Source organism: Pristiophorus japonicus, chromosome 9 (assembly GCF_044704955.1).
Source record: "Pristiophorus japonicus isolate sPriJap1 chromosome 9, sPriJap1.hap1, whole genome shotgun sequence".
Lineage (NCBI taxonomy): Eukaryota > Metazoa > Chordata > Chondrichthyes > Pristiophoridae > Pristiophorus > Pristiophorus japonicus.
The window spans coordinates 123,800,244-123,824,829 of record NC_091985.1 but is presented as its reverse complement, the minus strand read 5'-3'; the positions used below and the strand labels follow the sequence as shown (position 1 = coordinate 123,824,829).

Genomic DNA, 24,586 nt, shown 5'->3' with positions numbered 1-24,586 from the left:
GAGAGATGTTCAGGGATTTCTTCACTGAGGGCATTGGTCATGCTGGTATTTTCAGGAAGCTTATTGAGACCAAGGACTTGTCTTTGGAAAGGGCAATGTTGATAGCTCAGACCTTCATGGCAGGTGAAGAGGAGACCAAGATAATTTACGCGTGCAGCCTTGGTTCCAACGTGGCGATGGACCACGGAGTTAACATTGTAAACGAGAATCAGAACCCCGCAGGCAGGCAAGGGCAATTCGACACCGCCCAGGCAGCAACAGACTCTAGGGTGGGCCAGCAACAGAGACAATGGCAGGGGGATCGGCAATTCACGCCATCACAAGGGACAATGCGTACCGTGATGAAACCATTGACACTCAGCAACAGAGCGCTCAGGAGTAATCAAAGAGACAATCAGAGAGGAATGCCTGTTAATAGTTCCTTTGTTCACAACAATCTCAGCTCATGCTGGAGGCCCGGTGGCAGACATGCTACGAAAACCTGTAGGTTTCAGCAATTTATCTGCAGAAACTGTAACTTCAGTGGACATCTGGCCAGATTGTGCAGAAAGCCCATAGAGAGGCTAGTTTACGAGGCAGAGGAACTAGATGAGGGGTCTGCAAGGCAGGGTGATGTTTGGGGCAAAGCTATGGACGCTGAAGTCCAGCAGGTTCATGTGGCAGACATCCACAGCTCGTATACCAAAACGCCACCTATAATGATGAAAGTTCTATTAAATGGCATCCCGGTACGCATGGAGCTGGACACAGGAGCCAGCCAGTCACTTATGAGTGCCCAACAATTTGAAAAATATGGCCACTCAAAGCTAACAGGCCCAAACTGGAACACATTGACATGCAGTTACGGATGTACACCAGAAAGATCATGGTGGTCACACACAATGGATCGGAGAACCGGCTGCCACTCTGGATTGTCCCGGGGAATGGTCCCGTGCTCTTGGGGAGGAGCTGGGTAGCCGAGATGAACTGGAAATGGGGGGGATGTGCACGCCATTTCATCTGTGGAGCGAAGTTCATGCTCACAGGTCCTACAGAAATTCGAGCCACTTTTTCAACCAGGTGTCGGGACTTTTAAGGGCACCAAAGTAGTGATACGCATCACCCCGGACACCAGACCAGGTGCACCACAAAGCCAGAGCCGTGCCGTATGTGATGTGTGAGAGAATTGAGAGCGAGTTGGACAGGCTGCTAAGAGAGGGCATAATTTCGCCTGTTGAATTCAGTGACTGGGCAAGCCCCATCGTTCCTGTCCTTAAAGCGGATGGCTCGATCAGGATTTGTGGCGACTACAAGACCACCATCAACCGAGTGTCACTACAGGACCACTACCCGCTTCTGAGAGCGGAGGATCTTTTTGCCACGCTGGCAGGTGGCAAGCTGTTCACCAAGTTGGACCTCGCTTCAGCCTACATGACTCAGGAACTGGCTGAAGAATCCAAGCTTCTGACCACCATCACTACGCACAAGGGGCTATTCGTTTACAACGGGTGTCCGTTTGGCATTCGTTCAGCGGCCGCTATCTGCCAGAGGAACATGGAAAGCTTGCTTAAATCCATCCCTGGAACAATCGTATTCCAAGATGACATCATAATCACGGGTCGAGACACCAAGGAACACCTCCACAACCTGGAGGAGGTGCTACGCCGACTGGACCGGGTAGGCTTGCGACTAAAGAAGTCCAAGTGTGTGTTTTTGGCCCCAGAGGTCGAGTTTTTGGGCAGAAGGGTTGCCGCAGATGGGATCCGGCCTACCGAATCCAAAACGGAGGCGATCCGTCGTGCGCCCAGGCCCGGCAACACATCGGAGTTGCGTTCATTTCTGGGACTATTGAACTACTTCGGGAACTTTCTGCCGAACTTAAGCACATTGTTGGAGCCGCTGCACGTGCTCCTGCGTAAGGGTTGTGAATGGTTTTGGCGGGACTGTCAAGAACGGGCTTTCAATCGGGCGCGGAATCTGCTTTGTTCTAACAAGCTGTTGACCTTGTACAACCCCTGTAAGAAACTGGTTTTAACGTGTCATGCATCATCCTATGGGGTTGGGTGCGTGTTGCAGCAGAGTAATGATGAGGGCCAACTCCAACCTGTGGCTTATGCCTCCAGGTCGCACTCCCAGGCAGAACGAGGATATAGGATGGTTGAAAAGGAAGCACTCGCATGTGTCTACGGGGTGAAAAAGATGCACCAGTACCTTTTCGGCAGAAGGTTCGAGTTAGAAACGGACCACAAACCGTTAACATCCCTGTTGTCTTACAGCAAGGCTGTCAATGCCAATGCATCAGCTCGCATACAGCAGTGGGCCCTCACGCTGGCTGCGTATGACGACAACACACGGCACTGGCCAGGCACCGAAAATTGCGCTGATGCGCTCAGCAGGCTCCCACTGGCGACCACCGAGGGGGCGTCGGAGCAAAGCGCGGAGATGGTCATGGCCGTTGAGGCTTTCGACACCGCAGGCTCCCCCATCACAGCCCGCCAGATCAAAATCTGGACCAACAGAGATTCCCTCCTATCCCTGATAAAGAAATGTGTCCTGAGCGGGGATTGGGCGCCCGCACACGGAGCGTGATCCGAGAAGATCAGGCCGTTTCACAGACGGATGGACGAGCTCTCCATCCAATCCAACTGCCTGCTATGGGGCAGCCGGATAGTCATGCCCTAGAAAGGAAGGGAAGCATTCACCAGGGAACTCCACAGCGAGCACCCAGACATCGTGCTAATGAAGGCCATTGCCCGGTCACATGTATGGTGGCCGGGAATTGACTCAGACCTGGAACAATGGGTCCGCAGGTGCACGACGTGTGCTCAGCTGGGAAATGCCCCCAAGGAGGCCCCGCTCAGCCTGTGGCTCTGGCCCACCAGGCCATGGTCACGTATTCACGTAGACTACGCGGGGCCGTTCATAGGGAAAATGTTCCTGATTGTTGTCGATGCATACTCGAAATGGATCGAGTGCATCATATTGAATTCGTGCACGACATCCACCACCGTGGAGTCTGCGTACGGTCTTCCCGACCCACGGCTTGCCGGACATCCTGGTTAGCGACAACGGCCCGTGTTTCACTAGCTATGAATTCCAGGAGTTTATGTCGGGTAATGGTATCAAACACGTCAGGACAGCACCATTCAAGCCGGCTTCCAATGGCCAGGTGGAACGTGCGGTTCAAATCATAAAACAGGGCATGCTCCGGATTCAAGGACCCTCCCTTCAGTACCGCCTATAGCGCCTCCTGCTGGCCTATAGGTCCTGGCCGCATTCGCTCACGGGAGGCCCACCCGCAGAACTACTCATGAAACGCATGCTTAAAACACGGCTGTCCCTCATTCATCCAGACATTGTTGAGGGCAAGCGCCAGTTCCAAATTGAGTGCCATGATTGCAACTCAGTGGGGAGATGCATAGAAATCGATGACCCCTGTATTCGTTCTCAATCATGCTTTGGGACCCAAGTGGCTTGAGGATATTGTAATTGGCAAAGAGGTGAATAGTGGTCAGACTTAACAATAGGCAGATATGCCGCAAACATCCGGACCAAGTAAAGAAAAGGTTCAGCATGGACACTGAGGAACCTGAGGAAGATCATGAGATGTCACCCACACCACTGCCAGTGAACGAGCAACAAGGACATTCGCCAGCATGCACAGTCCCTGCGGCCAGCCCGGACAGGCCAGAATCACCTCAGGCGACAGAGACGCATGCCAAGGCCCAACCACCAGAGCCCCAACTGCGGCGCTCCACGAGAGAGCGTCGACCGCCTGAAAGACTCAATCTTTGACCCAAAGACATTGGGGGGAGGTGATGTCATGTTTGTAACCTTCACATAATTGTAACCTTTATGTAACAACACTGTACACTGTATACATCCGAGTAATGCACACCTTGACCACAGGGGGTGAACTTATGGGAGACACTCCTCACCTGGTCATTCAGGTATATAAAGGGAGGTCCCACGCAGGGTCAGCACTTCTTGGTCCTGGGAATAAAGGTTCAGGTCACGTAGTGACTTTGTCTGCAGTACATGCCTCGTGTGATTCTATAGTAAGGTGTAAGGGCACCACAGTCTCACCTTATAAATAGTTACACTGTTGACTTTGTGGGCGGGGGGGTGGAGGGAAGTGTTATACATGTAAACTTGTATATACTTTGTACAGCCACCAGAGAGCTCATCCCCTGGAGTCTCAAGGGATCCCATAATCCTTTGGGAGCACAGGTACTTAAGGAGGCCTCACAGGCTGCAGTGGCACTCTGGAGACCTGCAATAAAAGACTAAGGTCACACTTTACTTTGAGCTCACAGTAACCAGTTAGACTCTTTATTCATACTTAACACATTGAATGTGTACTCCCATTATTTTTCCTCTCAAAATGTACAACATCTCTGCATGAAGTTGCATCTGCCCATCCTAGTAATCTGTGTCCTGAAATCCTTTATAGGCTTTCTCACTATTTCCCTTCTTTTGTGTCATAAGCAAATGTTCATATTCTTCTTATGCCAAATTGCATATCATCTATATTATACACACATATACTCAGAATAAAAGAGGGCCAAGTATTGATCCCTGAGCTCATCACAACAACAACTTGCATTTATATAGAGCCTTTAACGTAGTATGACATCCGAAAACACTTCACAGGAGTGTTATCAAACAAAATTTGACAGCAAGTCACATAAGAAGATATTCGGACGGGTGACTAAAAACTTGGTCAAAAAGGTAAGTTTTAAATAGTGTTATATAGAAGAGAGGTGGAGAGGCGGAGGTATTTAGGAAGGGAATTCCAGAGCTTAGTGTCTAGGCAGCTGAAGGCATGGAGCGAAATAAGTCGGGGATGTACAAGAGGCCAGAATTCTAGGAATTCTCGGAGCGTTGTAGGTTGCAGGAGGTTACAAAGATAGGGAGAAGGATTTGAACATCAAGAAGAGAATTTAAAATTTGAGGTATTGCTGGACCAGGAACCAATGTAGATCAGCGAGCACAATGGGACCTGGTGCAAGTTATGATATGGGTGGCAGAGTTTTGGATGAGCTGAAGTTAATGGAGGGTGGAAGATGGGAGCCAAGAGAGCATTGAAACAGCACAGAAATCAGCGCGGTCCCGGCCTGCAAGACCATCAGCAGGCCGGGGCCATTAGAGGGACAGCGTGCGGCGGCATGCCACTTCAGGGAGCACTGTGTATAGCTGCAGGAGGGCAATGGCTGACTGCAGTGCGGGCAGGTACAGCAGGAGTGGCAAGGTCGGGCGAAGGAGCAGCAAGAGTTCATAGAGGGATGTGATCGGGGCCCAGGATAGGTGTGAGTTCAGAGCCCAGAAGAGGCGAGGGCTCAGGGGCAGCACGGGCCAGCCCACACTGTGATGTGTGCGCACACTCGGTCCGTGCAGCAGAGCTGGTCTCCAGTGGTCTTGGTTAATCCTTGCCACTGGACCAAGACCTAGATCTGTCAAGCCCATGTGGTGGCTGGTGTACAACGGCCACCACACGTTAAAAAAATCCATGCACAGGCATCTTCCACCCTTCAAGATGTAGTTCAGGATCTGGAATATTAGGTCCTTCACTGAAACACCTGTGAATTCATCCCTTTTTGGCATGGAAGCAGGTCATCCTCATTTCTAGGGACTGCCTATGATGATGATGGAATAGTCGAATCTGGAGGTAACTGAAGCATGGATGAGAGTTTCAGCAGCAGATGGGCTGAGATAGGGGCAATATTACGAATGTGGAAGTAGACGGTCTTGATGATGGGGAGCATGTGGGGTCGGAAGCTCAGCTCGGGGTCAGATAGGATGCCAACAGTCTGCTTCAGACATAGACAGTGGCCAGGGAGAGGGTGGAATCAGTGGCTAGGGAACGAAGTTTGTGGCAGGGGCCGAAAACAATGGCTTCGGTCTTCCCAATATTTAATTGGAGGAAATTCAGAAACTGAATAAAAGGACAAAAAGCCAAGAAAAAGAGAATGTGTACGAAGAAAATATATTAATGAAACTTAGTCATGGTGTGCTCTACATGTGACAAACATAGTTGTCCACTTTTAACCGTGTTTATGTCTCCACAACTAAGAGATGTGGTAAAAATTAGGCATTATTATGTAGTTTTTGTTTGGTGCCTGCCTCTTTAAATCCAGTCATAATACATAAGTAGGGATGCTCATCTTTGAGGTGGAGTTCTGGTGGAGTGGAACTTTCGCCTACCCCTCTATATCTGCCCTAGCCTGATATATGCATGGCTGGCTGCTGATGGGATTCCCACCACCAAGGAATGGCCAGTGCAAAGGCAGAGGTGGTGCTGCATCAGGGTAGACTTCACTGCCCACATTTTTTAACATTCTCTGACCTAACCCTACCCCATTTCAGGTAGGATTACAGAGGAGAATCCCACCTAAGTGTGTGGGGTGGCGGGGGGGTCGAGGATGAATCCTTGGGAGATGTTGGAAGCAATGATGTAGTGGTGGAGAGAAAAGTAATTGCTAGAGATGCTCTGGCTATGATTGGATAAGTAAGAGTATAACCGAAGGAGGGCAGTCCCACAAAGATGAACAATGGAGGAGAGGTGTTGGGAGAGAGTGGTGTGGTCAACAGAATCAAAGGCTGCAGAAAGGTCAAGGAGGACAAGGATAATGTACCAGTTATGGAGAATGCTGTTTGTGACCTTGATTAAGACAGTTTTGTGCTTTGCGAAGATTGGATACCTGATTGACGAATTTAAGCAGGTAGTTGCAGAAGAGATGAACACAGATCTGGAAGTGAATATATGCTCAAAGACCTTGGAGAGGAAAGGGAAGTTGGAGATGGGACAGTAGTTAGCGAGGACAGAGGGGTCAAGAGTGTTTTCTTTGAGAAGGGGTTGATGACAAGAGTTTTAAAAGTGAAGGAGACAGTTAAAAAGGCAAAGGCAGACATGAATGTATGGGGAGTTTAGACATGCCCCAGAGGAATCATTTATGATATGAGGGTTGAAATTATTCAGCAAAAGAAGGTTGGAAAAGATCCAAAAATGTACAAATGTTAATCCTGCATCTAGTATTTGTCCAATGAAGTTATCCTTAGCCACCTATACATCTATTTCAAATAGTACCAGAAATTATATTAGATCACCATTAGACTGGTGGGAATTTAGGATTGAAATTAGTATAATCCGCAAAGTAGACAACTTCATGAAAAGATTGTAATCATTTTTTGAGGTGGTAACAAGGAAGGTCGAATAGGGTAGTGCGTTTGATGTAGTGTATATGGATCTTAGCAAGGCTTTTGATAAGACCCCACATGGCAGGCTGGTCACGAAAGTAAAAGCCCATGGGATCCAGGGCAAAGTGGGTTGGATCCAAAATTGGCTCAGAGGCAGAAAACAAAGGGTAATGGTTGATGGGTGTTTTTGTGATGTATAAGGCTGTTTCCAGTGGGATTCTGCAGGGCTCAGTACTCGGTCCCTTGCTTTTTGTGATATCTATCAATGATTTACACTTGAATGTAAGAGTTATGATTAAGAAGTTTGCAGATTATACTAAAATTGGCTGTGTGGATGATAATGACGAAGAAAACTATAGATTGCAGGAAAATATCAATGGATTGGTCAGCTGGGCAGAACAGTGGCAAACAGAATTCAATCCGGAGAAGTGTGAGGTAATACATTTAGGCAGGGCTAACAAGGCAAAGGCATACACATTAAGTGGTAGGACACTGAGAAGTGTAGAGGAACAAAGGGACCTTGGATTGCATGTCCACAGATCCCTGAAGGTAGCAGGACAGGTAGATAAACATAGAAACATGGAAAATAGGTGCAGGAGTAGGCCATTCGGCCCTTCGAGCCTGCACCACCATTCAATAAGATCATGGCTGATCATTCATCTCAGTACCCCTTTCCTGCTTTCTCTCCATACCCCTTGATCCCTTTAGCCGTAAGGGCCATATCTAACTCCCTCTTCAATATATCCAATGAATTGGCATCAACAACTCTTTGCAGTAGGGAATTCCACAGGTTAACAACTCTCTGAGTGAAGAAGTTTCTCCTCATCTCAGTCCTAAATGGCTTACCCCTTATCCTTAGCCTATGTCCCCTGGTTCTGGACTTCCCCAACATCAGGAACATTCTTCCTGCATCTAACCTGTCCAGTCCTGTCAGAATTTTATATGTTTCTATGAGATCCCCTCTCATCCTTCTAAACTCCAGTGAATACAGGCCCAGTCGATCCATTCTCTCCTCATATGTCAGTCCTGCCATCCCAGGAATCAGTCTGGTGAACCTTCGCTGCACTCCCTCAATAGCAAGAACATAATTCCTCAGATTAGGAGACAAAAACTGAACACAATATTCCAGGTGAGGCCTCACTAATGCCCTGTACAACTGCAGTAGACCTCCCTGCTCCTATACTCAAATCCTCTAGCTATAAAGGCCAATATATCATTTGCCTTCTTCACCGCCTGCTGTACCTGCATGCCAACTTTCAATGACTGATGTACCATGACACCCAGGTCTCATTGCACCTCCCCTTTTCCTAATCTGCCGCCATTCAGATAATATTCTGCCTTTGTGTTTTTGCCACCAAAGTGGATAACCTCACATTTATCCACATTATACTGCATCTGCCATGCATTTGTCCACTCACCTAACCTGTCCAAGTCACCATGCAGCTTCTTAGCGTCCTCCTCACAGCTCACACCGCCACGCAGTTTAGTGTCATCTGCAAACTTGGAGATATTACACTCAATTCCTTCATCCAAATCATTAATGTATATTGTAAATAGCTGGGATCCCAGCATTGAGCCCTGCAGCACCCCACTAGCCACTGCCTGCCATTCTGAAAAGGACCTGTTTATCCCGACTCTCTGCTTCCTGTCTGCCAACCAATTATCTATCCACGTCAGTACATTACCCCCAATACCATGTGCTTTAATTTTGCACACCAATCTCTTGTGTGGAACCTTGTCAAAAGCCTTTTGAAAGTCCAAATACACCACATCCACTGGTTCTCCCTTGTCCACTCTTGCAGTTATATCCTGAAAAAATTCTAGAAGATTTGTCAAGCATGATTTCCCTTTCATAAATCCATGCTGACTTGAACCGATCCTGTCACTGCTTTCCAAATGCGCTGCTATTTCATCTTTAATAAATTGATTCCAATATTTTCCCCACTACTGATGTCAGGCTAACCGCTCTATAATTACCCATTTTCTCTCTCCCTCCTTTCTTAAAAAGTGGTGTTACATTAGCTACCCTCCAGTCCATAGGAACTGATCCAGAGTCGATAGACTGTTAGAAAATGATCACCAATGCATCCACTTTTTCTACAGCCAGTTCCTTAAGTACTCTGGGATGCAGACTATCAGGCCCCGGGGATTTATCGGTCTTCAATCCCATCAATTTCCCTAACACAATTTCCCACCTAAGGATTTCCTTCGGTTTGTCCTTCTCACTAGACCCTCGGTCCCCTAGTATTTCCGAAAGGTTATTTGTGTCTTCCTTCCTGAAGACAGAATCAAAGTATTTGTTAAACTGATCTGCCATTTTTTTGTTCCCCTTTATAAATTCATCTGAATCTGACTGCAAGGGACCTACGTTTGTCTTCACAAATCTTTTCCTCTTCACATATCTATAGAAGCTTTTGCAGTCAATTTTTATGTTCCCAGCAAGCTTCCTCTCATACTCTATTTCCCCCTCCTAATTAAACCCTTTGTCCTACTCTGCTGAATTATAAACCTCCCAGTCCTCAAATTTTCTGCTTTTTCTGGCCAATTTTTTGCCTCTTCCTTGGATTTAACACTATCCTTAATTTCCTTTGTTAGCCACAGTTGAGCCACCTTCCCAGTTTTACTTTTACTCCAGACAGGGATGTACAATTGTTGAAATTCATCCATGTGATCTTTAAATGTTTGCCATTGCCTATCCACCGTCAACCCTTTAAGTATCACTCGCCAGTCTATTCTAGCCAATTCACGGTGGTCGAGAAGGCATACGGAATGCTTGCCTTTATTAGCCAAGGCATAGAATACAAGAGCAGGGAGGTTATGCTTGAACTGTATAAAACACTAGTTAGGCCATAGGTAGAGTACTGCATGCAGTTCTGGTCACCACATTACAGGAAAGATGTGACTGCACTAGAGAGGATACAGAGGAGATTTACGAGGATGTTGCCTGGACTGGAGAATTTTAGCTATAAGGAAAGATTGGATAGGCTGGGTTTGTTTTCTTTGGAACAGAGGCTGAGGGGAGACCTTATTGAGGTGTATAAAATTATGAGGGGCCTAGATAGAGTGGATAGGAAGGACCTATTTCCCTTAGCAGAGGGGTCAAGAATCAGGGGCATAGATTTAAAGTAATTGGTAGGACGTTTAGAGGGGATTTGAGGGTAAATTTCTTCACCCAGAGGGTGGTGCCATTCTGGAACTCGCTGCTTGAAAGGGTGGTAGAGGCAGAATCGCTCACCACATTTAAAAAGTACTTGGATATCCAGTTGTAGTACCATGACCTACAGGGCTATGGACCAAGAGCTGGAAAGTGGGATTAGGCTGGATAGCTACTTGTCGGCCAGCACGGACAGAATGGGCCGAAATGGCCTCCTTCCTTGCTGTAAATTTTTATGATTCTATAAAACTCTGTTTATCAGAGATGAAGTTAAAGGCACATTCATAACATTTAAAATAGCAACAATTTTAATTTACTTTTATTGCTAATACTAAGGAGTCTAGGGGGCTGAAATTGGTGAAGGCCCCTGCCCGCTCAAGTGGCACCCAAAGGACTGCCGATGGCCGCCAAGATATCTGACGGTACTTTGGGCGGGGGTTTCATCAAAACAGTCCTTGAAAGGGCGGCGGGCGGCAAAAGAGAGATTTACGCTGCCAATCTGTGCGGCAGCCGGCGGGAGCTCCCAATCTCGGCGGCAAAGGCGCTTGCCACCCAAGTGCCGCCGAGGATTGAGTCGGGCCTGCAGAGGGTCGAAGACCTGAAAAGGAAAATCATAAAAAAAAAAACCATCGGAACACCTTCAGTGGACCCCATCCAGGTAAGTCGCTGTAAAGAAAAAATTAAAAAAATGTTTACTAATCTTTTTTTTCAGCTTTTATAATACTCACCGTCAGGGATAGAACAGCCTCCAGGCGCCGACTCCCGCCCACATCAATATGGCATCTCAGGAGGTCAGCTGCGCCACTCAGCCGTCCGCTGATGTCAGCGGGCGGTTCCCGGTGGTTCTCCCCTCCCGCCCGCTCCACACCAAATGGAAAATGGCACTGGGCGCAACTTCAAGAGGAATGTTGGTAGCAGTGGGCGGTAAGGCCATCAACTTCGGGCCTCTAGGTGACTTTTTGTATCCCTCATTACATAACTTATTTGCTGCTGTTATCTATATTTGTATAGGTAACATAATTATTAAGCTTCTTTATAAACTCCTGTCAAACTGACATGGTTCAGAATCAATGCTTCTCATTGAGGGTCTCTAAGAAATTTTCTCAATTGACTGACCTTAGAATCCAGTTCATCTGGTGTTCGGTACACACACTCCTTTGCATGGGGTCCAAGTTCTGATAGCGTCATCACATTTGTACAACCTTAACAAGCAGGAGTGAGATAGTGACTACAGGATCTGACTGGGGACTTAAAGGTTCTGAATATCTAATAGCAAATGACAACTTTTATGTGCAGAAAGTAAACCAACACTTTAGCAGCAAGATTCAATTGACAATTAAGGATACCAATCTTTTCTTTCAAGCTCTCATGTTCTGTGTCATTGAGTGACAGAAAGTGAGTTCACGCCCAATAATTCCAAATATGTTGAGCTCTCCGGCCTGGCCTTGCTATTGGAGGAAAGCATAGAATGGACAATAAATGCTTCCCCTCAAGAGATAAGGGGAACATTCAGTCATCCTGTGTCACTCTTATTTACTTCATGGTACCACGTGCCAGAGTTGATTTAGCAGAAGCCCCTTCCTGCCCACATGACAGGGAATGGTACTTGGCAATGGGACAATAAGAAAAAGGAATTGGAGAAAATGCAAACTAACTTAACCAAAAAAAGTTTGGTAAATCTGAAAGACAACTTCAGTCTATAGGCCAATGTGACCTGATGATCTTATTTATTACTTTTTTCAAAGGGGGGAATCGATGTCACTGTCAAAGTCAGACCTTTCATTACATTGTCCCTCTTTCTCTCACTTGTGGGTTTGTTTTATTTAATAAAGCCTTCCAAGCTCAGAAATGAAGAAATTAGGTACTGAAGGGTTGCCACCGATAAAACAATATGCAAGTCTTGCCTTCAGTACAGTACGGAAAGGAAATTGGAAGGAAATTTGTAGGGGACAGAAACTCTATGTTAATTACTTTAAAACAAAGTGATTTCTGGGCCTAGTTTATTTGCTTCTATCTTGTTAGAATAAATATAAGAACATAAGAACATAAGAAATAGGAGCAGGAATAGGCCATTTGGTCCCTCGAGTCTGCTCCACCATTCAATAAGATCATGGCTGATCTGATCTTGGGCTCAGCTCCACTTCCCTGCCCACTCCTCATAACCCTTCACTCCCTTATTGCTCAAAAATCTGTCTATCTTCACCTTAAATATATTCTATGACCCAGTCTCCACAGCTCTCTGGGGCAGAGAATTACACAGATTTACAACTCTCTAAGAGAAGAAATTCCTCCTCATCTCAGTTTTAAATGGGCGACCCTTATTCTGAAACTATGCCCCCTAGTTCTAGATTTCCCCACGAAGGGAAACATCCTCTCTGCATCTACCTAGTCGAGCCTCTTCAGTATGTTTCAATAAGATCACCTCGTATTCTTCTAAACTCCAATGAAGATAGGCCCAACCGACTCAACCTTTCCTCATAAGTCAACCCCTTCATCTCAGGAATCAACCGAGTGATCCTTCTCTGAACTGCCTCCAATGCAAGTATATCTCTCCTTAAATAAGGAGACTAAAACTATACGCAGTACTCTAGGTGTGGCCTCACCAATCCCCGTACAGTTGTAGCAGGACTTCTCTGCTTTTATACTCCACCCCCTTTGCAATAAAGACCAACATTCCATTTGCCTTCCTGGTTACTTGCTGTACCTGCATGCTAACTTTTTGTGTTTCATGCATAAGGACCTCCAGGTCCCTCTGTACTCCATTTAAATAATAATGTGATTTTTTAATGTTTTTTGCCAAAGTGGATAACCTTACACTTTCCCGCATTATACTCCATAGGCCAAATGTTTCCCTACTCACTTTGACTGTCTATATCCCACTTTGAAGATTTTTTGTGTCCTCCTCACAACTTACTTTTCCACCCATCTTTGTATCATCAGCAAACTTGGCTACATTACACTTTGTTCCTTCATCCAAGTCATTAATATAGATTGTAAATTGTTGAGGCCCCAGAACTGATCCCTGTGGCACACCACTAGTTACCGTTTGCCAACTGGAAAATGACCCGTTGATCCCGACTTTCTGTTTTCTGTTAGTTAGCCAATCTGCTATCCATGCTAATATATTACCCCCAACCCTGTAAGCTTTTATCTTGTGCAGTAACCTTTTATGTGGCACCTTATTAAATGCCTTCTGGAAATCCAAATACACTACATCCACTGGTTCCCCCTTATCCACCCTGCTCGTTACATTCTCAAAGAACTCCAGCAAAATCATCAAACATGATTTCCCTTTCATAAAACCATGCTGACTCTGCTTGACTGTATTATGCTTTTCCAAATGTCCTGCTACTGCTTCCTTAATAATGGACTCTAGCATTTTCTTAACAACAGATGTTAGGCTAACTGGTCTATAGTTTCCCATTTTCTGTCTGCCTCCTTTTTTAAAATAGGGGTGTTACATTTGTGGTTTTCCAATCTACTGGGGCCACCCCAGAATCCAGGGAAGTTTGGTAGATTACAACAATGCATCCACTATCTCTGCAGCCACTTCTTTTAAGACCCTAGGATGCAAGCCATCAGGCCCAGGGGACTTGTACACCTTCAATCCCATTATTTTACCGAATACTTTTTCTTTAGTGATAGTGATTGTTTTAAGTTTCTCCCTCCCTATAGCCCCTTGATTAGCCATTATTGGGATGTTTTTAGTGCCGTCTACCGTGAAGACCGATACAAAATATTTGTTCAAAGTCTCTGCCATTTCCCTGTTCCCCATTATTAATTCCCCAGTCTCATCCTCTAAGAGACCTGATACGTTCACAATAAAGGATAGGACTGAGTATTGTGTACAATGAGCAAGTGTGACCTTAGCTCCTTTAATAAGACTCCAGAGTGCAGGTACCTCGTGGGTGGCCTGCTTATATACCGTGCTCCCAAGGGATGCTGGGATCCCTTGGGACTCAAACAGGTAGGCCCTCTGGTGGTAATGTAATACAGGTTACAAGAGGTTAAATACATAACATCACTCCCCCGTGAAGTCAATAGGACACTTATTTACAGGGTGAGACGACCTGGGGCTCTTCGCTCCCTTGTCGATCGTCTTGGTACAAATGCGGATGTGGGTGAATTAGTTGGTTCTTCACTGGGCTGCTGGGCAGCCGGCCTTGCCGGGCTGCTGGGGATGGTGAGTTCGGCTTCGTGGTCAACCATGATGTCAGTTGCTATTTATGTGTGTGTTGGAGGGTCAAAGTTGGTGGTGTCTTCTTCGGGTTGTTCGTAGCTGGTGGTGAACTGCAATTTGATTTGGTCCAAATGTTTTCTGCATGTTAGTCCATTGTCCAATTTGACCTGAAACACCCTACTCCCCTCTTTGACCATGCCAGCGAGTTATTTGGGACCATGTCCATAATTGAGTACAAATACAGGATCATTGACCTTAATATCGGGTGACAAATTTGCATGGTTATGGTACACACTTTGTTGATGCCGTCTGCCCTCCATGTGATCATGGAGATCAGGGTGGACAAGAGAGAGTCTTGTTTTGAGCACCCTTTTCATGAGCAGCTCGGCTGGGGGATCTCCGATGAGTGAGTGGGGTCTGGTGTGGTAGCTGAGCAGCACTCGGGATAGTCAGGTCTGCAGGGTGCTTTCCGACATGTGTTTCAGGCTTTGCTTGATGGTCTGAACTGCCCATTCTGCCTGGCCTTTGGATGTGGGCTTGAACGGGGCAGATGTGACATGCTTGTTCCCATTGCAGGTCATGAATTCCTTGAATTCAGCACTGGTGAAACATGGCCCATTGTCACTGACTAGGACATCAGGCAGGCCGTGTGTGGCAAACATGGGTCGTAGGTTTTCAACAGTGGCCGTGGACGTGCTTATAGACATTATTGCACATTCAATCCATTTTGAGTAAGCATCCACGACAACCAAAAACATTTTGCCTAGAAATGGGCCCGCATAGTCCACATGGATCCTCGACCATGGTTTGAAGGGCCACGACAACAAACTTAACGGTGCCTCTTTGGGTGCATTGCTCAGCTGAGAGCAAGTGTTGCACTGGTGTACGCATGACTCTAAATCTGAGTCGATGCCAGGCCACCACACATGGGATCTGGCTATGGCTTTCATCATTACAATGCCTGGGTGGGTGCTGTGCAGTTCACAAATGGACATATCTCTGCCTTTCTTGGGCAAGACCACGCGATTGCCCCACAACAGACAGTCTGCCTGCAGCGACATTTCGTCTTTGCGCCTGTGGAATGGCTTAATCACCTCCTGCATCTCCGCTGGGATGCTGGACTAGCTCTCATGGAGGACACAGTTTTTTACCAAGGACAGTAAAGAATCCTGGCTGGTGCAGGTCCTGATCTGGCGGGCCGTAACGGGGGACTTTTCGTTTTCAAATGCATCCATTACTATGAACAAGTCCGCTGGCTGTGCCATTTCCACCCCGGTGGTGGGTAATGGCAGCCGACTGAGAGCATCCGCGCAGTTCTCTGTGCCCGATCTGTGGTGGATTACATAGTTGTATGCCGACAGCGTGAGTGCCCAGCTTTGGATGCCGGCAGAGGCATTGGTGTTAATCCCTTTGCTCTCAGAGAACAGCGATATAAGCGGCTTGTGGTCAGTTTCAAGCTCAAACCTGAGGCCAAATAAGTACTGGTGCATTTTCTTTATCCCGTAAACGCACGCCAGAGCCTCTTTTTCAGTCATGCTGTAGGCCCTTTCGGCCTTGGACAAACTCCTGGACGCCTAAGGGACTGGTTGCAAAACCCCAATTCGTTAACTGTTGTAACACACACCCGACCCCGTATGAAACGCATCGCAAGCTAGCACTAATCTTTTACAAGGGTCATACAGGACAAGCAGTTTGTTTGAACACAACAGATTTCTGGCTTTCTTAAAGGCAGCCTCTTGTGAATTCCCCTAAACCCAGTCGTCCCCCTTGCGCAGTAGCGCATGTAGGGTTCCAGCAGGGTGCTTAACCCAGGTAGGAAATGACCAAAATAGTTAAGGAGTCCCAGGAATGACCGCAGCTCCATCACATTCTGTGGTCTCGCCGCGTTCTTGATGACCCCCATCTTGGCGTCAGTGGGTCTGATGCCGTCTGCTGTGATTCTTCTTCCCAAATACTTGACCTCCTGCGCCAGGAAAACACACTTCGAGTGTTTCAAGCTGAGCCCCACGCGATCCAACCAACTAAGAACCTCTTCCAGATTCTTCAAGTGCTCAATGGTGTCCCGACCTGTAACCAATATGTCGTCCTCAAAAACCACGGTACAAGGAACCAATTTTAGCAGGCTCTCCATGTTCCATTGGAAGATTGCCGCGGCCGACCGAATCCCGAAAGGGCATCTGTTATAGATGAACAGACCTTTGTGCGTATTGATGCAAGTGAGGCCTTTCAAAGATTCCTGCAGCTCCTGCGTCATGTAGGCCGAGGTCAGGTCCAACTTGGTGAATGTCTTCCCTCCAGAAAATACGTCGTCTGCCTTGGGTAGTGGGTACTGGTCCTGTAGCGAGAAACGGTTAATCGTTACTTTATAGTCCCCACAAATTCTGACCGTGCCATCCTCTTTAAGTACCAGGATAATCGGACTGGCCCACTCGTTGAATTCCACCGGCGCGATGATGCCTTCTCGCTGCAGCCTGTCCAGCTCAATTTCCACTTTCTCTCGCATCATATATGATACCACCCGTGCCTTGTGGTGGATGGGTCGCATACCGGGAACTAAATGGATCTGCACTTTCGCCCCCGAGAAGCTTCCAATGCCTGGCTCGAACAACGATGGAAACCTGCTCAGAACCTGGGCACATGAGGCGTCATCGACGGACGAAAGCGCTCGGATGTTGTCCCAGTTCCAGCAGATTTTTCCCAGCCAGCTTCTGCCAAACAATGTGGGGCCATTCCCTGGCACAATCCTCAGTGGGAGTTTGTGTGCTGCTCAATCATAAGAGACTTTGACTTCTGCACTGCCAATTACAGGGATTAGTTCCTTGGTGTAAGTCCTTAGTTTGGTGTGAATGGGACTGAGCTTGGGCCTGTGTGCCTTTTTGCCCCACAGCCTGTTGAAGGCCTTTTTACTCATTATAGACTGACTCGCACCCGTGTCCAGTTCCATAGATACTGGAATTCCGTTCAGTTCAACTTTCAATATTATTGGTGGACATTTCGTGGTGAATGTGTGTACCCCGTACACTTCTGCCTCCTTGGTATGAACTTCCAATTCAGCCTGATCCACAGTGGATCGATCTTCCTCTGCAACGTGATGGTTTGCAGTTCACCTGCACATTCGCTGGAGGTGTCCCATTGTTCTGCAACTGTTGCATGCATAGTGCTTGAAGTGGCATTGATGGGGTCTGTAAAGTCCTTACTCTATTGTATAAAACCACATGAGGCACATCCTGGGGACAAGGTCACACAAAGACCTTAACTCTTTATTTACAGCACTAAGACAACCTAACCCTGCGTGGGACCTCCCTTTATATACCTGGGTGCCCAGGTATGGGGCAGTCTCCCACAAGGACACCTTTTGTGGTCAAGGTGTAATCAAGATACAGTGGTGTTACATATATGACATCACCTCACCCCAAAGTCTTATTGGGATCATAGGTTTAGTCTTTCAGGTGGTCTACGCTCCCTCGTGAAGCGCCGCAGTTGGGGTTCTGGTTGTTGGACACTAACGTGAGTGTCTGTCACCTGTGGTGATTCCGGTCTGTCTGGGCTGACCGCAGGGACTGTGCATTCTGCTGATTGCTCTTGTTGCTCGTTCACTGGCGGTGGTGTGAGTTCCAACTCATGGTCTTCTTCAGGTACCTCCATGTCGATGCTGAACCTTTTTTTTATTTGGTCCAGATGCTTGCGGCATATCTGACCATTGTTGAGTTTTACCACAATGACCCTATTCCCCTCTTTGTCAATTACAGTACCCTCAAGCCATTTGGGCCCCATGGCGTTTTTGAGGACGAATACGGGATCATTTATTTCTATACACTTCCCCCTTGAGTTGCGGTCATGGTACTCGTTTTGGAACTGGCGCTTGCCCTCAACAATGTCGGTCAGGACTGGGTGAATGAGGGACAACTGAGTTTTGAGTGACTGTTTCATTAGTAGCTCTGCGGGCAGGACCTCCGTGAGCGAGTGCGGTCGGGATCTTTCGGCCAGCAGGACATGAAATAGGCGGCATTGTAGGGAGGGTCCTTGGATCCTGAGCATACCTTGCTTAATGATTTGGACCGCACATTCCGCCTGGCCATTTGAGGCCAGCTTGAACGGCGCTGTCCTGACGTGGTTGATGACATTACCCGACATGAACTCCCGGAATTCGTAGCTTGTGAAACATGGGCCATTATCACTAACCAGGATGCCCGGCAAGCTATGGGTTGCGAAGATCACATGTAGGCTTTCCACGGTGGTGGATGTCGTGCATGAATTCAAAATGATGCACTCGATCCATTTTGAGTACGCGTCCACCACGATGAGAAACATTTTTCCCATGAACAGGCCCACGTAGTCTACATGAATGCGTGACCATGGCCTGGTGGGCCAGGGCCACGGGCTGAGCGGGACCTCACTGGGGGCATTACCCAGCTGGGCACACGTTGTGCACCTGCGAACACAGTGTTCCAGGTCTGAATCAATTCCAGGCCACCAAATGTGTGACCGGGCAATGGCCTTCATCAGCACGATGCCTGGGTGCTCGCTGTGGAGTTCCTTGATGAATGCCTCCCTCCCCTTCTGGGGCATAACTACCTGGCTGCCCCATAGTAGGCAGTCGGCCTGGATGGAGAGCTCATCCATCCGTCTGTGAAACGGTCTGACCTCCTCAGGGCATGCTCTGTGTGCAGGCGCCCAATCCCCAGTCAGAACATATTTCTTAATCAGGGATAGGAGGGGATCTCTGTTTGTCCAGATTTTGATCTGGTGGGCTGTGATGGGGGAGCCTGCGCTGTCAAAAGCGTCGACAGCCATGACCATCTTAGTGCTTTGTTCCGCTGCGCCCTCAGTGGTGGAAGCCTGCTGAGCGCGTCTGCGCAATTTTCAGTGCCGGGCTGGTGCCGAATTGTGTAGTCATAAGCAGCCAGCGTGAGGGCCCAGTGCTGTATGCGAGCTGATGCATTGGCGTTGACAGCCTTGCTGTCTGACAACAGGGATGTTAAGGGCTTGTGGTCTATCTCTAATTCAAATTTCCTACCAAAGAGGTACAGATGCATTTTTTTCACACCATAGACACATGCAAGCACTTCTTTCTCAACTATGCCATATCCCCATTCAGCTTGAGAGAGTGACCTGGAGGCATAAGCCACAGGTTGTAGTTAACTCTCAGCATTGCCCTGCTGCAACACGCACCTAACCCCATAGGACGATGCATCACATGTCAGAACCAATTTTTTTTACAGGGGTCGTACAGGGTCAACAATTTGTTAGAACAAAGTAAGTTCCGCGCCCGATTGAAAGCCCGTTCCTGACAGTCCCCCCAAAACCAATCGCACCCCTTTCGCAGGAGCACATGTAGTGGTTCCAGCAACGTGCTCAAGTTCGGCAGAAAGTTCCCGAAATAGTTCAACAGTCCCAGGAATGAACGCAACTCCGATGTGTTGCAGGGCCTGGGTGCTCGTCGAATCGTCTGTTTTGGATTCGGTGGGCCGAATCCCATCTTCAGCAACCCTCCTGCCCAGAAACTCAACCTCAGGAGCTAAAAACACACATTTAGACTTCTTGAGTCGCAGGCCTACCCGGTCCAGTCGGCATAGCACCTCCTCCAGGTTGTGCAGGTGTTCCTCGGTGTTGCGACCCATGATGAGGATGTCGTCCTGAAATACGATTGTTCCAGGTATGGATTTGGTGAGAGGTGGGAGCAGCGTTGGAGCGGCCTATAAAGGCCCAGCGGGTGTTCCACAGGCAGCGGCAGTTGGTGAGAGGCGGGAGCAGCGTCGGAGCGGCCTATAAAGGCCCAAAGGGTGTTTCACAGGCAGCAGCAGTTGGTGAGAGGCGGGAGCAGCGTCGGAGCGGCCTATAAAGGCCCAGCGGGTGTTCCACAGGCAGCGGCAGTTGGTGAGAGGCGGGAGCAGCGTTGGAGCGGCCTATAAAGGCCCAGCAGGTGTTCCACAGGCAGCGGCAGTTGGTGAGAGGCGGGAGCAGCGTTGGAGCGGCCTATAAAGGCCCAGCGGGTGTTCCACAGGCAGCGGCAGTTGGTGAGAGGCGGGAGCAGCATCGGAGCGGCCTATAAAAGGCCCAGCGGGTGTTCCACAGGCAGCGGCAGTTGGTGAGAGGCGGAAGCAGCGTCGGAGCGGCCTATAAAGGCGTACCGGTGCAGCTGCAGTGGGAGAGAAAGCAAAAAAGAAGTAGAAAGGAATCAAAAGGTGACGTCACAGCCAAGGGGGTAAGTGATTGGCTGGTGATTGGTGAGTAGCTTTTCTTTTTCTTTTTTATATCAGTAAATAAACTGTAACATTGTTGTTACCAATTTAAGGGTATCTAAGGGTTAAGGCATGGCAGGAGAGCTCGGTCACGTGATATGCTCCTCCTGTACCATGTGGGAACTAAGGGACACTTCCGGTGTCCCTGATGACTACGTGTGTGAGAAGTGTATCCACCTCCATCTCCTGATGGACCGCGTTGCGGAATTGGAGCTGAGGGTGGATTCACTCTGGAGCATCCACGATGCTGAGAATGACATAAGTGGCACGTGTAGTGAGTTGGTCTTACCACATGAGAAGGATCCACAGCCAGCTAGGGAATGGAAGACCAGCAGGAAGAGTAGTACAAAGAAGGTAGTGCAGGGGTCCCATCTGGTCATCCCCCTGCAAAACAGATACACTGCTTTGAGTGCTGTTGAGGGAGATGACGCATCAGGGGAGAGCAGCAGCAGCCAAGTTCATGGCACCATGGCTGGCTCTGTTGTACAAGAGGGCATGAAAAAGAGTGGGAGAGCGATAGTGATAGGGGATCCAATCATAAGGGGAATAGATAGGCGTTTCTGCGGCCGCAATCGAGACTCCAGGATGGTATGTTGCCTCCCTGGTGCAAGGGTAAAGGATGTCTCTGAGCGAGTGCAGGACATTCTAAAAAGGGAGGGAGAACAGCCAGTTGTCGTGGTGCACATTGGTACCAACGACATAGGTAAAAAAGGGATGAGGTCCTACGAGACGAATTTAAGGAGCTAGGAGCTAAATTAAAAAGTAGGACTTCAAAAGTAGTAATCTCGGGATTGCTACCAGTGCCATGTGCTAGTCAGAGTAGGAATCGCAGGATAGCACAGATGAATACGTGGCTTGAGCAGTGGTGCAGCAGGGAGGGATTCAAATTTGTGGGGCATTGGAACAGGTTCTGGGGGAGGTGGGACCAGTACAAACTGGACGGTCTGCACTTGGGCAGGACTGGAACAAATGTCCTAGGGGGAGTGTTTGCTAGTGCTGTTGGGGAGGAGTTAAACTAATATGGCAGGGGGATGGGAACCAATAGAGGGAGACAGAGGGAAACAAAAAGGAGACAAAAACAAAAGACAGAAAAGAGATGAGTAAAAGTGGAGGGCAGAGAAACCAAAGGCAAGAAACAAAAAGGGCCACTGAATATAAAAGGGCTGCAGGAGGGGTCAAAACTAAAAATCATGGTTTAAAAACTAGGATGAAAACACTCTACCTAAATGCATGCAGCATTCGAAATAAAGTAAATGAGTTGACGGCACAAATCATTACAAATGGGTATGATTTGGTGGCCATTACAGAAATATGGTTGCAAGGTGGCCAAGACTGGGAATTAAACATACAGGGGTATCTGATGATTCAGAAAGATAGGCAAGAAGGGAAAGGAGGTGGGGTAGCTCTGCTAATAAAGGATGATATCAGGGCAGTTGTGAGGGATGATATTGGCTCCAATGAACAAAATGTTGAATCATTGTGGGTGGAGATTAGAGATAGTAAGGGGAAAAAGTCACTGGTCGGCGTAGTTTATAGGCCCCCAAATAATAACTTCACGGTGGGGCGGGCAATAATCAAGGGCATGTGAAAAAGGAATGGCAGTAGTCATGGGGGATTTTAACCTGCATATCGATTGGTCAAATCAAATCGCACGGGATAGCCTGGAGGAGGAATTCATAGAATGCATACGGGATTGTTTCTTAGAACAGTATGTAACAGAACCTACAAGGGAGCAAGCCATCTTAGATCTGGTCCTGTGTAATGAGACAGGAAAAATAAACGATCTCCTCGTAAAAGATCCTCTCGGAATGAGTGATCACAATGTGGTTGAATTTGTAATACAGATTGAGGATGAGGAAGTTGTGTCAGAAACGAGCGTACTATGCTTAAACAAAGAGGACTACAGTGGGATGAGGGCGGAGTTGGCTAAAGTAGACTGGAAACAAGGACTAAACGGTGGCACAATTGAGGAACAGTGGAGGACTTTTAAGGAGCTCTTTCATAGTGCGCAACAAAAATATATTCCAGTGAAAAAGAAGGGTGGCAAGAGAAGGGATAACCAGCCGTGGATAACCAAGGAAATAAAGGAAAGTATCAAATCAAAGACCAATGTGTATAAGGTGGCCAAGGTTAGTGGGAAACTAGAGGATTGGGAAAATTTTAAGCAACAGCAAAGAATGACTAAAAAAGCAATAAAGAAAGGGAAGATAGATTACGAAGGTAAACTTGCGCAAAACATAAAACAGATAGTAAAAGCTTTTACAGATATATAAAACGGAAGAGAGTGACTAAAGTAAATGTTGGTCCCTTAGAAGATGAGAAGGGGGATTTAATAATGGGAAATGTGGAAATGGCTGAGACCTTAAACAATTATTTTGCTTCCGTCTTCACAGTGGAAGACACAAAAACCATGCCAAAATTTGCAGACCACATGAATGTGGGAAGGGAGGACCTTGAGACAATCACTATCATTAGGGGGGTAGTGCTGGACAGGCTAATGGGACTGAAGGTAGACAAGTCCCCTGGTCCTGATGAAATGCATCCCAGAGTATTAAAAGAGATGGCAGAAGTTATAGCAGATGCATTCGTTATAATCTACCAAAATTCTCTGGACTCTGGGGAGGTACCAGCGGATTGAAAAGCAGCTAATGTAACGCCTCTGTTTAAAAAAGGGGGCAGGCAAAAGGCAGGTAACTATAGGCCGGTTGGTTTAACATCTGAAGTGGGGAAAATGCTTGAAACTATCATTAAGGAAGACATAGCGGGACATCTAGATAGGAATAGTGCAATCAAGCAGACGCAGCATGGATTCATGAAAGAGAAATCATATTTAACTAACTTACTGGAATTCTTTGAGGATATAACGAGCATGGTGGATAGAGGTGTACCGATGGATGTGGTGTATTTAGATTTCCAAAAGGCATTCGATAAGGTGCCACACAAAAGGTTACTGCAGAAGATAAAGGTACGCGGAGTCAGAGGAAATGCATTAGCATGGATAGAGAATTGGCTGACAAACAAAAAGCAGAGAGTCGGGATAAATGGGTCCTTTTCCGGTTGGAAATCAGTGGTTAGTGGTGTGCCACAGGGATCAGTGCTGGGACCACAACTGTTTACAATAGAAGAGGGGACAGAGTGTAGTGCAACAAAATTTGCAGATGACACTAAGATTAGTGGGAAAGCGGGTTGTGTAGAGGACTCAGAGAGGCTGCAAGGAGATTTGGATAGGTTAAGCGAATGGGCGAAGATTTTGCAGATGGAATACAATGTCGGAAAGCGTGAGGTCATCCACCTTGGGGGAAAAAATCAGTAAAAAAGGGAATATTATTTGAATGGGAAGAAATTACAACATGCTGTGGTGCAGAGGGACCTGGGGGTCCTTGTGCATGAATTTCCAAAGGTTAGTTTGCAGGTGCAGCAGGTAATCAGGAAGGCGAATGGAATGTTGGCCTTCATTGCGAGAGGGATGGAGTACAAAAGCAGAGAGGTCTTGCTGCAACTGTATAAGATATTGGTAAGGCCGCACCTGGAGTACTGCGTGCAGTTTTGGTCACCTTACTTAAGGAAGGATATGCTAGCTTTGGAAGGGGTACAGAGACGATTCACTAGGCTGATTCCAGAAATGAGGGGGTTATCTTATGATGATAGATTGAGTAGACTGGATCTTTACTCGTTGGAGTTCAGAAGGATGAGGGTTGATCTTATAGAAACATTTAAAATCATGAAAGGGATAGACAAGATAGAGGCAGAGAGGTTGTTTCCATTGGTGGGGGAGACTAGAACTAGGGGGCACAGCCTCAAAATACGGGGGAGCCAATTTAAAACCGAGTTGAG

The 24,586-nt window shown here is 47.4% G+C and overlaps 1 protein-coding gene across 4 annotated transcripts in view; it reads right to left on the bottom strand.

Moving 5' to 3' along the window:
- LOC139273207 (uncharacterized) overlaps positions 1 to 24,586 on the bottom strand; it is a 234,970-nt gene that overhangs the window by 164,101 nt on the left and 46,283 nt on the right. For all 4 annotated transcript variants that reach the window (XM_070889796.1, XM_070889799.1, XM_070889798.1 and 1 more), the window contains exon 6: positions 11,447 to 11,532. In XM_070889796.1, the coding sequence (XP_070745897.1) occupies positions 11,447 to 11,532 (86 nt within the window). The remainder of the gene's footprint in view (positions 1 to 11,446; positions 11,533 to 24,586) is intronic.